Source organism: Megalobrama amblycephala, linkage group LG18 (assembly GCF_018812025.1).
Source record: "Megalobrama amblycephala isolate DHTTF-2021 linkage group LG18, ASM1881202v1, whole genome shotgun sequence".
NCBI classification, from domain to species: domain Eukaryota; kingdom Metazoa; phylum Chordata; class Actinopteri; order Cypriniformes; family Xenocyprididae; genus Megalobrama; species Megalobrama amblycephala.
In genome coordinates this window covers 33,607,820-33,625,260 of record NC_063061.1, presented here as the reverse complement: position 1 = coordinate 33,625,260, position 17,441 = coordinate 33,607,820, and the positions used below count along the sequence as shown (strand labels likewise).

At 37.7% G+C, this 17,441-nt stretch overlaps 1 protein-coding gene across 1 annotated transcript in view; it reads right to left on the bottom strand.

The window, feature by feature from the left end:
- Positions 1 to 10,350, bottom strand: part of shroom3 (shroom family member 3) — a 73,249-nt gene extending 62,899 nt beyond the window's left edge. Inside the window, 1 exon segment of the mRNA XM_048165411.1 lies at positions 9,428 to 10,350. Within this exon segment, the coding sequence (XP_048021368.1) occupies positions 9,428 to 9,574 (147 nt within the window). The 5' untranslated portion in view covers positions 9,575 to 10,350.
- Positions 10,351 to 17,441: the final 7,091 nt, after the last annotated feature.

The window sequence follows — 17,441 nt, the reverse complement described above, 5'->3', positions numbered from 1 at the left end:
CAAGCTACAGCGAAAATTGGGGCCTACATAGACGACAGATTGTGTGAAGAGGTTAGAAAGTACCCTCATTTGTACAACTCTACAATGAATGAATACAAAGTTGTTTACATGGATAGTAACACATGGCGAGAAATTTCTCAAAAACTATTTGCAAAACCCACAGAGAGATGTAAAAGGTGACCAATAGTAATAATCTATGAAAAAAATAAATATTACGCCTTTCCGCCTGACAGCAACAATGGGTATCTTTTTAGTTCCTGGGTCATGCCTATTTGGGAAAAGTCTTATTATTAACTGAAAACTGAAAAGCATGCAACAAAATGACTAAAACTTTAACATTCAAATTGAATATACAAATAAAAGCTCATTCAAAATATTATTAAATAATACTAAAATAACATGCAAACTTTGTGTTAACAGCCTAGACGCATGACCTGTTGGATATCGCCACATTATAATTCGGCTTTACAAACAACTTTAAGCTACTGTAAATTGCTTTGGGGAAAAAAGTGCCTGCTCAATGATTGACAACTAAACTTACAGGTGGGTAGCCAAACAAATTATAACAGAGAATAAGATTCAACCTCTGGTTTATTGTTAGCATTCCTTAACTGCAGACAGATCAGTGCCAAACAAAATTAGTCCTTCAGGAAGCCCTTTCAAAGATAACACGCAGTACAAACTCACATTTCATTCTCCTTCTAAACACACGGATTTGGGAAGTGTCTTCAATTGTCTGTCGTTTCCTGTTAAAACCTGTCTTTAGTTTGGCCCTTTCCTGACGGCGCTCACTCTCAAAAGCCCACCGTGAGCCACTTCCGTGTGGTATTCAAATCAGGACATATTCGGAATAATCGTACGAGCAAGCATGTCTTCCCTTTCACCGGTTATTGAGTGTAAAGCCGGGCGACTCAAAGAAAAGACGGCTAGCGGAGATTTACTTAACACTCGGCCTCAGGGCCGTGAATAGGAGTGTTTAATTGTGGATGTGCTGCCAAGCCAGTGACAATGAATCCATTAATATGTAACTGAACAAAGCGTCTAATTCTCTTAACCTTATTTTAACCCCCCGACTTCCTGGGGTTTAGGTCGCTCTTAGCTCGTCTTCTATTGCCGCCACACTGTAAACAACACGCCGCATTCTGAGACGGACGAATAAAAGAGCAGCTCCACAGAAGAAGCTGAATCAGTATTCAAGACTACATAAAGTACGGTTGGAATTGCAATGTAGGGTTTTTTTGATCATCTCTCTTCTTTTGTTGTTTTCCAGGCTAGTGAGGCTCTCGCGAATTCCGTAGCTGACATTCCGCTCTCTCTCTGTGTTGGGTCTTTGCCAGAGGCCTGGGCTTTATCCTGCCCTGTATTTGCCTGCTCTCAAGGAGATGAAGGGGTAAGAACAGTGTGGGGGGTAAGAGAGAAGAGAAATGTTTGGAATAAGACACAAGCCTTGCGTATAATTATTCAGAATGGCATTCTACTCATACTATTTTTACAGCAGGCAGTATCAGTGTTAAGGAAGCTACTTTGACATCTATCTAAAGTGAAAATGAAAATGATCCCATGATTTACTCACCCTCAAGCCATCCTAGGTGTATATGACTATCTTCTTTCAAACAAACACAATCAGAGTTATATTAAAAAATATCCTCCTGATTTTGAAGCCCAAAAAAGCCCATCCATCCATCATAAAAGTAATCCATACAACTCCAGAGGGTTAATAAAGGCCTTCTGAAGCGAAGCGATGGGTTTTTGTAAGAAAAATGTCCATATTTAAATCTTAATAAACTAAAATAACTGGCTTCCGCCAGACGGTCTATGCAAATCGAATAATGGTGGAAGCGTGACCTCTGACCTGACGCACGCACAGAGAATACAGCAAAATAAATCACCAGTCACAAATGGAAAGTCTAAAATGAGAAATTTTAAATAGAAATGTTGGAGGATTTCGATATAAGAGAAGAAGAGCTTGAGTTTGTTGGCCAGCTCAATTTGTTTGATCCGCAAGAGCCGTAATAGCTTACAATACTACATCCTGTGTCATACGTCGCGTCAAGGGTTACTTGCGCGACTTGCGCAGTATGCATATGGTCGTCTGCTGGAAGCTTTAGTTTAAAATATGGATATTTTTCTTACAAAACCCCACTGATTCACTTCAGAAGGCCTTTAGCTTCATACATTGAAAAAATGAAACAAAGAGAATGCCACAAGCAGTATATTTTTCTAAAAGGCATTAAAAAAAAACAGTGCACTTACATTTTTAATCTTGCATACTATTTAGGACGGATAGCATGCAGATTAGGATACAGCCTGGCAGTTTCATCAACCCCAGTTACTGGTGTTGACACTGCCACACACAAGAGAAGATCTGAGTGCGAGGCGCTGAAAGAAGCCCATTGGTGACATTTACACCACCCATAAGCCCTGAGACTTCGCTCTATCTCTCCCTCTCACCCTTTCTTCCATCACTGTCCCTCTGTATACTCTTCTGTCTCTCTTTTCAGATAAGAGCAGCTCTCAAGGCCTATAGCTCCTCTTCATCCTTCCTCCTTATCTCCCATTTGGTCCGGGCGTCTTAACTGCGCCGCTCCGGGGCTGTATTGTTGCCGTGGTAATGGTGACAAGCTCTTAAATGGGAAGTGAAGGGTCGTGGCTGTTGTTTGCGTCCTGCTCACTATTCAGCACAACACACTTCACAGCTCACTACGACACACAACACACTACTCACCATTGAAAACAAGACACTGCTCTACAGCGCGCTATTCAGCGCAACACACATTACTGCACAAAAGAGCTACATCAGACAACATGGGCCAAACCGCAGCAGTATGTTTAGCTCACGTTCTCGGGACTTAAGACATAAACCTCAGACGGATGAACTATGTCTCCTGTTGAGACAAGTCCAGGTTTCTTCAGTCTGGCTTTGACAATAAAAAGTTATAAGGTTGCATCCCAAATCACAAACTATTCTCCATATTGTAAGTATGTACTTCGCTGGTGTTGTATTCATACCATAGGTTGTACTTTTTGCATTTGCATCTAGATAAAATTTATTAATTCTTAACTTTTAATTTAAACATTTTAATCATCTCTAAATGGATAAATCTCAGCCAATATTTCAGTCTATCACTAAATGTCTGACCCATAAATCATCCACACAAATGCAGTACACAGAAACAGTACATATTCTAGGCAACTTTGACATACTGATTTCAATACACTGATTTGGGATGCATTAACCCTAATCTTGCATGCTATTTAGGATGAACAGAATGCAAATTTGGATGCAGGCAAAGGGTTTATTTAATCTGAATGTAAATTACGTGATCTGAATTTGCTTTGGTATGCAATTCTAAATTACACTTGAGTCGGATTGGATGTACAGTGTACACAGATCCTCATGCTTTGGAAACATCTGTTTTCAAGCAGAAAACATCATTGTAATCAATTCCTGTTTATGCAGTTGAACATAACAGGTATACACAAACGCAGGAGTGCAGGGGATCCGGGATTTCATTGTCATGGCAGCAGCGAATCCACAAACTATCTAGATATTTTGTGTTGTTTTTCTGAGAGGCTAGAGAGAGAGAGATTGGAGTCGGGCAACAGAGGACATTACTCAAGACCCGAAATCCAGAGCACCAAATAAGGCAGGACGAGGATCTCCTCTGCTTTTGCCTGTTTCCATCCAAGAATTACTCTCTGTTTAAGAAAAACACCTCCAAACAAATACAGCCATGCATTTTAATCAACTGAAACTTTCATACAGAGTTGTAAATCTAAAATTTTGAACAATGTTCACAAAACCAATAAAAACGCAGGCATGCAGTCTTAAAAAGTGGTTTTACAGTGTTTTAGTAGAACTTTAAGATCCACAAAGAACTTTTATTATCGAATTCTCGTTTCATCTATATACTCATGCTTCAAAGAAGCCACAAACTAAAACACTGATCTGAAGAACCTATAATGACACCTATAATGATCTCCAAAAAACCATATAGCATCTCAAGGAGCCAAATGTTTTTAAGAGGGATTTTGCTAAGAAAAAACATTAAATCCATGCAAAATACACTAAAGCTTTTGAGTGAAGAAATTGGATCAATTAAGTGACTAAAACACCTGGAAATTATTACATGTTTATGAACAAACACCTCCAAACAAGTACAGACATGCATTTTAATCAAATGAACCTTTCAAATAGAATTTTGAACAATGTTAATCAATAAAATGCAGGTATACACTCTTAAAAAGCAGTTTTACAATGGTTTTTAGTAGAACTTCAAAGGGTTAGTTCACCCAAAAATGAAAACTGTGTCATTAATAACTCAACCTCATGTCGTTCCTACAGAGCCCCTAAAGGGACATGATGAAGGGAAAAAAAACATGAGATAGGAGGAAAAATTATATGTCAAAGCTTTTGCGTTCTCTAGCAAATGCTTTGCGTTCCCTTGCAAAAACTTTTGCGTTCCCCTGAGAAACTTTACGTTCCAAACCTGTAAGACTTTCATTCATCTTCGGAACACAAACCACTGGGGACACATGGATTACTTTTATGATGTCTTTAATACCTTTCTGGGGAAAGTGGTAGCTGTCAATAGAGGGACAGAAAGCTCTCAGATTTCATTAAAAAGATCTCCATTTATGTTTCAAAGATGAACGAAAGTCTTACAGGGATGGAACGACATGAGGGTGAGTAATTAATGGCAGAATTTTCATTTTTGGCTGAACTAAACCTTTAAGCTCCACAAATAAACATTATTCTCTAATTCTCCAGTTTCATCTATGTATTGATGCTTCAAAGAACCTAGAAACCAAAACATTTATCTGAAGAACCAATAATGACAATCTTAAAAGGACCATTATAGCAACTCAAGAACACTACAGAGCCAAAATGTTTTATAATAGCGTTCTTTCTGAAAATAACCATTATTGAGCTCATGCTTGGACAAATGGGATAAATTACATGATTAATACCCCAGGAAAGTTGAGTCTGAGGAAATTAATATTCCTACATGAGATTTTCCAGTATTAGTCACAAAACCAGCTCAGGGCTCAATTTCATGATTGTAAGCACCTGCTAAAGTTCATGTCGAGTCTAATTGTATTCTTTTTTTACTTCCCAGAAAACAAGTGTAGTTTCCCCCCATTGATCATTTGCTGTCTACCACAAACATCCTGCAGCATGCTGACTTTGGACTGATTTAAGCATGATTCAAGGGTTCATAATCTCTTGTACAGCTATAACTCACAGATACACACACACAAACACATGCACTACAGAAGAGTGATAAAACTCTTATCAATCTCAAGGGAAAAGCATTTAACCCCTATGATGCCAATAACTGGCCTCCATTATTCTCCAAAGATAAAGCCGCACCTCCTCTGGGTCAACTATGACAGTATAAATTTATGTCATATATGAAGTAAGAAGGAATAAAGCAGGAATTCTCCTGTGAGGCCTATTATAGACGTTTCACTCTAGTCTGGGATGTTTTCATTTCATTCCCATGTGTCTCCCTGACTGTAGTGTACCGATTAGCTGACATGACTGATGAGTACTGATCCAGTACAGTGTGAAAGAGCTCATTCTGATCACGAGATCAGAGATTAACCACCAGTTTGCAGTCAGCACTGACACTGCAGACCTGAATAGATGAATTAATTCTGATCAATACGACAGAAGTGTCATCCCACAAAATATCTTACTAAGCACCATAAAAAAAGACCGGATTTTAAATAGAACCCTTTTTTTCTTTGGAAACTTGCAAACTTCATTGCAAAATCTGTTGCTAATTTGTTGCTAATTTGTTGCAACTTGAGTTGCTAATTTGTAATAAGTTAATCTAATGTAACCAGATAAGCCTACTGCTTCTGTTGGTTTACTTCTTAACTGGGAAGGAAATTAATTTTGTTTCCTGTTTCCAAGAAAAGCAATTAATTCCATTACCATCCCCATAAAGATGATCTATTGATTCATCAGCAAAGTAGAGGTCATTAGCAAGAAAATATCCACAATAACTATTGCTTATACTTAGGTTTAGTGACTTGAACTATTCTTTCATATTAAAACCACTCAACTTTTAGACATGAATAATACCTTCAAATCACGTCAGGGTCAAATTTCTATAGATTGATTGGGATAGAAATTTATTGGGAACTATAACAAGTCAGCGACACCATTATGACTAAAAGTTTGCCAAGAATTATTTGCTACTAAAGCAAGGTGGTATTTGACTCTGGTCAAGCACAGCATATCCATAGCAGACTGTGAGTGGCCTTCAAATCACGTTGGGGTCAAATTTCTATCTACATTGATTGGGATAGAGCCTAATGGTTAAAGAGTCAGACTTGTAACCTGAAAGTGACAGGTTTGAGCCTCAGTACCAGCAGGAAATGTAGGTGTGGACACCTAACCACTAGTTACTCCCTGGGTGAAATAAAATGGCTGCCCACTGCTCCGGGTGTGTGTGTCTGTTCAATACTCACTGCTGTGTGTGTGCACTTGGGTGGGTGAAATGCAGAGCACAAATTATGAGTATGGGACACCATACTTAGCTACACGTCACGTCACTTTAAAGGGGTACTTTTGTTTTCCATTTTGTCAAATGGGTAGGAAAACTTCAACACCCATAATGCATTAGGCATACTGCCGTCCAAGGCCACTCACACTCTATGTTCCACTCGGAAGGGCTCACCCCATGCCCTAATCCCTTCAAAGGGTTTACCCTCCGGAGTGAGAGCTTTGAAGGGATGAAGGGTGTAGGGGTCAAAAAAACTATTTTTTTGGAACGCACTTCAGCGTCATCTTAACGAGACAATCAAGGAGGCGGCTTTGTCTTTTTTCCCCCGGTTTACTCTTTGTATTAATACGCATTCATTTACTGTAGTAACATTATAATCTTTTACTTTAAATATAATGTATATTGTGTCCATGTATTTGAAACATTTGAATGGACTGATAAAGGGAGCTGTAAAGTATTTTTGTTGAAGTACAATGTCATTTTGACCATAATAATGTACCAAACCTAACTCATAAAAATATTGCAGTAGTATAGAAAAATATACATTTATAGGTAAAATCGAACTCCTAACCTCCTGTACCTATTCTGTGACGTCAAACAACTTCACTGTGCAAAGGATCATGAGGGCCCAAAGTGTCCATCAGTTGTACCCTTTGAAATCCTTCATTCCGAAGGGCCCTTTGAAGTGGCCAGTTTTGAGCACTTCGGTTTGGAACGACCCTTCAATATGGCGGACATGATTGTTTTCACTCTGAAGTGCCCTTCGGAAGGCGATATATCCCATTTGGAACGCACTGAGTGTCAGCTATGGGTATGCTGTGCTTGACCAGAGTCCACCTACCACCTTGCTTTAGTAGCAAATACTTCTTAGCAAACTTTTAGTCATAATGGTGTTGACTTGTTATTGTTCCCTGGTGCAATAACTAAAAGAGTAAACTTTCAGAGGAGTTACTTTCGGTTCAGGAGATGGAACAATTCAAAATTAAAAAGCCTAAATTAAACTTAGACATTTTAATACTGATAGAAAAAAGTATAAAGAGGATTTTATTTTTCAAATGTACCAAGAGAGAATATATTCCCTTCCAAGACTGCTAAAATCAATCCAGTTTAACTATAAAACTTACCCAGATGGCCACCTAGGATTCCTGAGCTTTACAGAACTACAATGGATTCTAGAAATCCGCTCCCTATTATTTTTTATGCTCAGGCTCCAGCCGTGTGGGAGAATTCAACAGGAGCATGTGAAAAACTGTTTTATGAATGTAGCAGGTCAAAATCTGTTACTCACGCTGATCTGGGTGTCACACCAAGAATCTGACCCTGTACTCAGCAATTATGGCCTAGATGCCTGAAGGACGCTCCCTCTCATTAAGAAGTGTGTGTGACATACACTATGGTCAGCTCTATAACTCACATGACCCTCATATGTGAAATCCATAACCATAGCATGACATATATTTCAACAAATGCATTATTTTAATGCATAATAAGAACTTTGCAGACATATGTCTAGCACTGTATTCCAAGCGAAAAAACACATAATGGACCCAACACATTTCATTGCATTAGAAATAAAAATCAAACCAAGTAGCATCTGAAAAACATACAGTAGTCAACATTTGAAGTGGATCAAATCCTTTCATCAAAGTTGTCCTAAAACCTTCTACTTAGGACAACTTTGATCCACTTCAAATGCTGACTACTGTATTTTCTCAGAGCCATTTTAACAATGACTTTTACCCAGGTGAAAAAAAGTACATTTCTATAATATACTTAAAGTGCTCTATTTTTGTGCACTGATTTTGTACTTAATATACTAAAAATTGTTCTTAAGAACTACTAAAGATAATCTTAAGAACATCTAAGTGTACTCAACTGTGCTATTTTGAGACAGCATGAAATATGAACTAAAATGTGCTTTTAATATACTATCTCTGTATTTAAACAATGTATTTAGATGCTACTTATAGTACATTTGAACCCATAGTGCACTACAAGTGGTAGCTAAATATATTTTTTAAATACAGATAGTATATTAAAATCACATTTTAGTTCATATTTCATGTTGTCACAAAATAGTACAGTTGAGTATACTTAGATGTTCTTAAGATTATCTTAAGAAGTATATATTTTAGTATATTAAGTACAAAATTAGTGCACAAAAACAGAGCACTTTAAGTACATTATAGAAGTGTACTTTTTTTCACCTGGATAATCTAACTGACGCCAAAATGACTTCTGTGGATATAAGAAGTTCAGTGACCCAGATATTTTATTTATTTATTTTTGCCAGTTCATAATCCTGGATCAGCTTCAATCGATCAGAATGATTGGGAAAGGGGTTCAGTTAGTGCCAAGTTTAGGGCCATTCTCAGTAGCAACGTATCATTTCTCTGTAGGGGTAGTAAATGGTTATAGGGTTCATTTTATCACTATGATTGTTTCCTAAAACTGTTGCTGATGTTGATCCAGCAACATCCCAGTGACCAACAAAATAACACAGGTGTCCAAGTCAAAATAACCATAACCACATGTGTAGTCAACACATTAACCACATCAATAGACATGTCCCACTAACATTTGACTATCATAAAGTGACCAAATAAAGTTCTTATGTGAAATATTTTGCTTAAAGTGTGCTTGTGATATGTTGCCATTAGATTTGACATTATTATCTTTTCTAATGCAGTGACATTTAAAGAAGTGTGTACTGACATCACACTCTCTGGCATCTTACACTCCTAATTTCCATTTCACTTGCATCCACAAATCACGAAACCCTCATTGTTTCTCTCCGGCGTGTAGAATAACATGCTGACTGACTCTTTGAGGGATGTAGCTGTTATATTCAGGTGACAGACACACATTCATCATCATATGAAAGACAGGTGAGTAAGGTGATACTTTACCTTCGATATGATTAACGGCTCGTCGTGTTCAAGCCCACCTTTGAGAGTGAAACCCCAGGGCGCTCCACCCTGCAACTGAGCCTCGACGAACACGAACTTTCCCTTTTGGATCACGGCACTGCTGCTGCCTGGAAAACTATTATCCATCGCTGGAATGTTGGGGGAAAGAATGGACGAGGACGTCTCTTAGTTACTCAGTCAACCAATAAACTCCGCTAGGAACACGGCCAGTGATGTCCTAGATGTTTCTTCTCAGTCAAAACTTCAACTATGTGATGGGTCATTTCCTCGAATTACTTCATTTGGGATCGCAGCGTAGCATTACAATCCTGTTTATAGCACCTACCTTACATCCCTACCTGCTAGTAGACAGATGAAGGTACGATACAACTTTTCCAGCCTTTCAAAAATTTACATTTGCAAATGAGCAGGCAAATTTGATTTTGTGTACCACTTTTCCAGGCTGTGGTCTCACTTTTAAACCCCGTTTGTCAGCCCTTGCTCGCTTCCGACTTCATTTTTACATCACAATAGAATTTGATTCATTTCACTGCGTCCGCAGAAAGACCGAGCGCTCGCGCTGAGATTCCCCTCAGCAAGTCCTGTCAGAAAGAAAAAGCTCCTTTTCGACCTTCCAGAATCCTCGTATTAGTGCAAACCCGCGTTTCCGCTTTTAAAATACATAGTCTTTAAGTTTTCTTTTCTTGTTGATGCGCTGAAACTCTCCGCAGCCATGGATGAGGGAGACTGTGGTCGACCCCCCCACCCACCTAACTTCACAGTTCATCGGAATGGTGACGCGCATGCGCGAACAGTGCAACCCGCTCTACCACGGTGAAATAATAGAACAGCTCACGAAATCACATCCTACCAGTGCTTCTGACCGAAACTGGCTGACATAATGTAGTCAAATCACCACCTACATCATGGATGGAAAACATACAAACACACTCTTTTAACAAGTTTGGTCAAGTCATTGAATTAAGGCGTATTTTGCAAGCATTCTGCTTTCTATCATGGTGCTTGTGTGTATCACAGTGCATTAGGAACACTCAAATAGCTGGATGAATACATTTCTTACCCGCAGTTTAGCTGCTCAATGGATATCGAGTTTTCTTGTCTCAAATAATCTGGTTATTTAAAGACATTTCTACTATCCCAGTGGGGTTAAAGTTCTACTAAACACCATTCATAAACTGTTCATGATACCTGATGTCACTGTCTCTTTAGATATCATCTCTTTCTGTGACAGACAGCCACAGACTTTGTAAACAGTCAAACTCAGAGAAGCAGGCCGCCCTTTTTTACCCAATCACAAACGCCCTCTGCCTGTCAATCACTGACATGACGTTTTCTGACAATATTTTTGTGGGCGGGGTTTTGGAGAAGAGTGTGTGGTTGATTAATCATGGCCCAATAGGCGTCCCTTGCACAGTTATTCCTCAAATGTGAATGTGGCCTTAAAAAAACACACACACTTTTGAGATATGTGTGTAATTTATGTTGTGGAAAAAAAATAATAATTTTGTTTTTGTTAATCATAAACCAAACTGCCATTCTAAAAACCCATTGGAAATTCCTGAAGGGAACCGGCTCAGAAATGCAAATATTCTTCAGGGTTTAGGGAACAGCTCTATTCATTGCTAACTCTGGCTGCATTAGCAAAATGTCTTAAATTTTTTAGCACATTAATAATAATAAATACTTTGCACCATCAGTTATGCTTCAAATATAAAACAGATGTCTGACTTGTGGTTTAAAAGTTGATGATGTTTTATTAACTTTGTCTTTATTAAAACGGGATTCAGATTCTTAAACTGATACTGACAATTTTATTCATTGTAAAGTAGAAACAGCTGCACTGTATAAATGTTAAATGTCATTTATGTTCTGGCCAACCCTTACCTGTTAATCATCATCTTAACCTGTTTTTACTCGTCTCTGCCAGCAGCTGTAAGACCTGACCCTTGTTGTAAATGAAATTATACTCCCGTGGGGCAAGTTTTACCCATACTAAATTTTGGCCTTTGAGTATTGAGTGAAATATGATTATTTGCAGGTATTCAACATATAAAAGCATGATCTGTTTTGACTTTGGGGTGTTGCTTGCAGGGTCCGACTCACTGCATTGGCAGCATGCTCCTCAAGAAAAAATATTACTTTCTTTAAATGCAAGACCGTTTAAAGACAGTCTACCAAATGTACACACTAAAAAGGCTTCGAAAATGAGCTGAACTTGTTCAGTTGTCTTGGTACACTGAACATAATGTCAGTATGACGTGACAGGCTTTGGTAATTTCAAGTGTATGAACTGATTCAGGTTTACTTCAAAACGCATAAGAGGGAAAGAATCTGTCTCTGAGTAGGTTTCCAAGTAAAACATTTTCCTGTACCTCTTTCATGTTCACTGAAAGCTCCAAAGGTGCCTTTCATCATCACAATAGCACACCTGTGGCGTAGTATAACAGGTGTGGCCACTGTGCTCAGCCTCAAGACACATCTGAACATGTTTACCAATGACATCATACCTATTAGGTCATTTCTTGATATTTAACTTATTACAGACAGATAGACAGAGCAAACAAACAAACAAACTACTTTGTATATGAAGTTCTTTCGCCCAATCACACAAACTACATTGATGAAATGCTCATAATAGATTTTTTGCAGTAGTATGTAACTTGTATAAAACCTTTTTAATGACATACTCATTCTAGATGGTGGTCTCTTTCTTTTTTGTTATTAGATATTGTGAGAGAGTCAGAGTGTTTTGACAGTAAACAGCCTAAAGGCCTGTTATTATTTTCCCATAATTGCAATTTGTGAGAGCTTATGTAAAGCAAAATGCTGAATGAATTCCTACACTGAATAGGACCTCTCCATGTAATTTGTTTATTTGGGATACTCATAAATAAATAGGCCTACATTATGCAAGAGCAGCTCCTTTCTCCCAAAAAAGTCACTTTAGCCTATTGCACTGATTAAAAATAAGTTTCATAAACAAGAGCCCAAAAATGTTCTGATTGGCATCAAACTAATAAATAGAACAAAATGTTATCTTAAAAGCCCACTGAAGTGCCTTGGAAAGCAGCTATTCACTGTGTTGATGTAAATTCAAATAAAACAAGACGACATATATATATATATATATATATATATATATATATAGAAGCTCCTCCCCTTTTTCAAAATATAGCCAATAGCATTTCGCCCATGATCACAGCTTGGCCAGAGCCGTTGAGCTCGTAAAACCCAGTTTTCCTCATAATCTCGAACCGTTTCTACCTCCATTTTGCTTTAAAATATAACATTATGTGTAGAACGCTCTGTGCTCTCGTGTCTCTGCCTGGACTGGAGCAGACTGTGCTCACGCCGCGGTGGTTCACGTGACACGAAAACGGACTTCATCCGCGTCAATGGAAAGCATTTTATGCTGTCTGAATCGTTCCCTGTCTCCTATATAGTGCACTATGTGCCATTCACCATGTAGAAAATAGTAAATGTGTGAACAAATTACAGATTTCAGCCGCAGCTTCAGCGTCTGTTTATATTGTGGGACGTCAGATTCTAGAGAGCATTTGATTGGACAGAAGATTTGATGAGAAGCTGAAGCCTGCGGTGATGTTATGAAAATCTGTGATCCATTTTAGGGGAAGAATTTAAGTTTTTTAGCTTTTAGTATGAATATGTTAGCCTTAAGGTTATGAATAAGCTGGTGTGTTCCAAATCAATGACAAAATTCGCATTTAGGAGATATAAGCATTCAAAACTTAGTCTCTCACTTCTGCTAAATTGTATCACGGATTTTCATGACGTCACATCGCACTTCAGTTTTGCGTCAAATCTTCTGTCCAATCAAATGCTTTCTAGAATCTGAAGTCCCGCCTCCTCCTACACTATTACAGACGCTGAAGCTGCGACTGGAATCGGTCATTTGTTCACATTTGTTTACTAGTTTCTACATGGTGAATGGCACATAGTGCACTATATAGAGAATAGGGAATGATTCAGCAGTGTAAATATGCTTTCCTTTGACGCAAATGAAGTCCGTTTTACCGTTAGTGTCACATGAACTGCTGCAGTGCACCACAGTCTGCTCCGGTCCAGAGACACGAGAGCACAGAGCGGATCATTTCGGCTCATAACACGAAAGATATCAGACCCATTTGAATTCTGCACAGAATGCTGTATATTAAAGTGATATAGAGGAGATTAGGAGGAGAAACGGTTAGAGATCAGAAGGAAACTGAGGTTTTACAGAGTCTAACGGCTCTGGCCGAGCTGTAAAACAAAACAAAACAAAACAAAAAAGGGGCGTGGCTGTTCGATAAATAGCCCTGTCTTCCCGTTTCATTTGAAATTACGTCAACACACTGAATAATGCTGTGCGTTCCAACACTCTTCAGTGGGCCTTTAAATTTTAATTTCAGGGGGACGTCAAACACAAACTTTCTCCAGTCCTGCTCCTGGAGAGCCACTGTGCTGTACAGTTCAGCTCCAACCAAAAATGAAACACACCTGAACCAGCTAATCAAGCTCTTAACTACGCATAGAAACATCCGGGAAGGTGTGTTGAGGCAAGATGGAGCTAAACTCTGCAGGACAGCGGCCGGGCCCTCCAGGACTAGGTTTGGACACCCCTGTCCTATACTGTACATGAACCCTCGATCTCGTTTGGAGCATGAGGAAGTTTGAGTTGCCACACACAACAGGAAAACAATTATGAGTGTTAGAACACACTGAGACCTTAAGAGGGCGCTAAACACTCACGTAGAGCACTAATTCATTCCAGTTTTGAGCTCTAAAGAGATGTAATAATTGCAGATTGAAGCATCCTACATGAGCCAGCACACCATAGTTTCAGTTGTCTAATCAAAAACGTGTTCACTGAAAAACGTGCACATGCATAAGCTTTAATTTTCAAAATCTGGACTGACCTATAAATGTCTGGGTGGTCTCTTTACACCATCTAATTTTAATAGAAACATGTTTTCTAAATGTTTAAAGTGCATAATTAAATTGGGTTTTGATGTTTAATTTGATTAAACTGTTTATGAGTGTGAATAATAAACACTGGCGCTACAGCAGACAGCTTGTTTTTCCTGTGTTTATGTAATGCACACAACGTTTGCATGCTGAGAAGTGCTGAGAGTTTGCCAGTAAAATAGCATCAGTGTTCAAAGCCGTTTCGTAGAGGCCTATCGTCTTTCAGTGCCAGAATAAACAATATAACAAACAAATACACACACTTATCCATATTATGTATATCTTTCATGTGTACATGCATGTGAGTCATAATACACATAAAGGAGAGTTGAAATAAGAGACCTCCTCTATCTAAAAGTGAAAGGCAGTCCACCCCCCCCCCACCCCCCCTTTTCTTTTTGCATATTAGTAGTGCATGGCCAGTCAAAACTTTTGAATAATTAAGATTTTTTAATGTTTTTGAAAGAAGTCTCTTCTGCTCAAGGCTGCATTTATTTGATCAAAATACAGTAAAAACAGTAATACTGTGAAATAATATTTAAATTTAAATGAACTGTTTTCTGTGTGAATATAAGTTTAAATGTAATTTATTCCTGTGATCAAAGCTGAATTTTCAGCATCATTACTCCAGTCTTCAGTGTCACATGATCCTTCAGAAATCATTCTAATATGCTGATTTGCTGCTCAAGAAATATTTATTATTATTATCAATGTTGAAAACAGTTGTGCGGCTTCATAATTTTGTGGAAACTGTGATGCAAATGTTTTTAAAGAAATTAATACTTGCTTTTAATGCTTTATAATTAATAATTGTTCAATAATAATCAAGCAACAAGGATGATGTGACACTAAAGACTGGAGTAATGATGCTGAAAATTCAGCAATGAAAAAATTACATTTTAAAATATTTTCAAATAAAAAACAGTTAATCTAAACTGTAATAAAATTTCACAATATTACTGTTTTTATGTATTTTTGATTAAATAAATGCTGCCTTGTTGAGCAGAAGAGACGTCTTTCAAAAACATTAAAAAAAATCTTAATTATTGCAAACTTTTGATCAGGAAAGTGTTGGGGAAAGTTACTTTTAAAAGCTATGTGTTACAATATTGCGTTACTCCGTAAAAAAGTAAATGCATTGCTTCACTTTTTATGGAAAGTAATGTGTTATGTTACTTTTGCGTTACATTTTCTCATCTGGGCTGGGTTTACTTGTACTGCTTTTGGTAAATGCAAAGGTCTTTTCACACATAAACTGAAATGAATAAGCCTCAGACTGAAGGAAATGCGAATTCATGCCAGTACAGTAGAGGGCGCAGCTGTGCTGAAACACAACACCTCTGCACTTACTCCCGATTTCTCTCAACATGAGGACAGAAGAGCTGTCAGTCAATAAATGGGAAAACAAAGTAACTTGCATTACTTATTTGAAAAAGTAACTCAGATATTTTGTTGTAAATTTAAAAGTAATGGGTTACTTTACTAATTACTTGAAAAAAGTAATTCTAATTACGCAACTTGAGTTACTTGTAATGCGTTACCCCCAACGCTGTTGAAAAAACAATCAGCATGTGCGGATTTGTGGCCTTTACCCCGATTTCGCTCTGCATGTAAACACTGTTACTAGTTTGTTCAGTGTGTGCATGCGTTGTGAGCATGTCCGTTTGTTTCGACATCAAAACGAGAGAAAAACAAGATCCTTTCAAATCTAATGCATTTCTCGTGTTGTCATGAATATTGAATGAGTTGATTATTTTATAATTATCAGCACATTGTTGTAAACACACTCAGAGATAAACCCATAGCTAGACCTAGTTTCAGCGTTCATGTGATCACAGTGTGCTCAGCTCAATGAGTCCTTACTCAACAAATCCATCTGAAACCCATCAAGTCAATGAACTGGCTTGCAGTGAAATGATGGAATCGATGCACATCCTTTTTACTTGGAAATTGCCAGCTTCTAGTGCATCAATAAGTAAATAAGATATCAAAACTTAATTAGTCCTTTTTTGCATGGAAGTTCTGCACGGTATAGGTGAAAACATGCTGGAATTACATAATTAAAGATTCTCCTAACTGAATAGATGGAGTAGCCAGGTGGGACAATGGCACTATAGCATACTGAAGGCCATCAGCACCGTGGGCTTGCTATGTTATCCAGGGAGGCTATTTCTGTGGTCTGGCCTTTTATACACATGCACACTATCCTTTTATAGCACGGTCTGTTGAAGGGCAACAGCAGTCATGGGGCTACAGCAGTATGAGAGAGAGATATGTTTTATTAATAGTCTCAAGTGCAGCGAATTTCCATTAAAGCCAGTAATGCTTGAGTGTGTGAGTGTCTGTATGGAGGCACATCAATTTTAGTATGTGTGTGTGTGTTTGTAATTGGGGATGAGTGTGATGTAGTTATGGATGTCTTGAAGCAGCATATCTGAACGTATTTAACACAAATGAGATTTGAAAGATACAACGTAGTGAAAGTGATTTGTGTTTAAGTGTTTTTATGACCCTTGTGAAAATGAAGTGCACTTCATTGTATTGAATGTATACTTGTAGTGTCTTCAAAGTACATTTTAAATCATTGTTTTAATAATCTTTAGTCATGCTTTAAAGATGTAGTACACTTAAATTGATGTGTTGACTAAGACTAACATACTAAAGCATGCATGTAAAATACTTGATTATAAATAACTGTTTATTATATTTAAATTTAATGTTTTACATGTACTAAATTGCAACAATCATTACAAATGTGTTATTATAAATATATTATATTATATTTTATATATAAGTAGATAGTATATTATATATAAGTATACTTTAGTTCACCATACATACTGTCAGTACATTCAACAGTACACTTTAACCATATTTCAAAGACAATAGTAGTAGATGGACTAAAAAGAGATTTTTTGGCCTACTTTAGTAGGATTTAAGTTCAACTAATTACATTTAATATAAATTCAAAACATACTAATTAATTGTAAATAACATGCAATTAACTGACCGAAAACATTACTTTCAG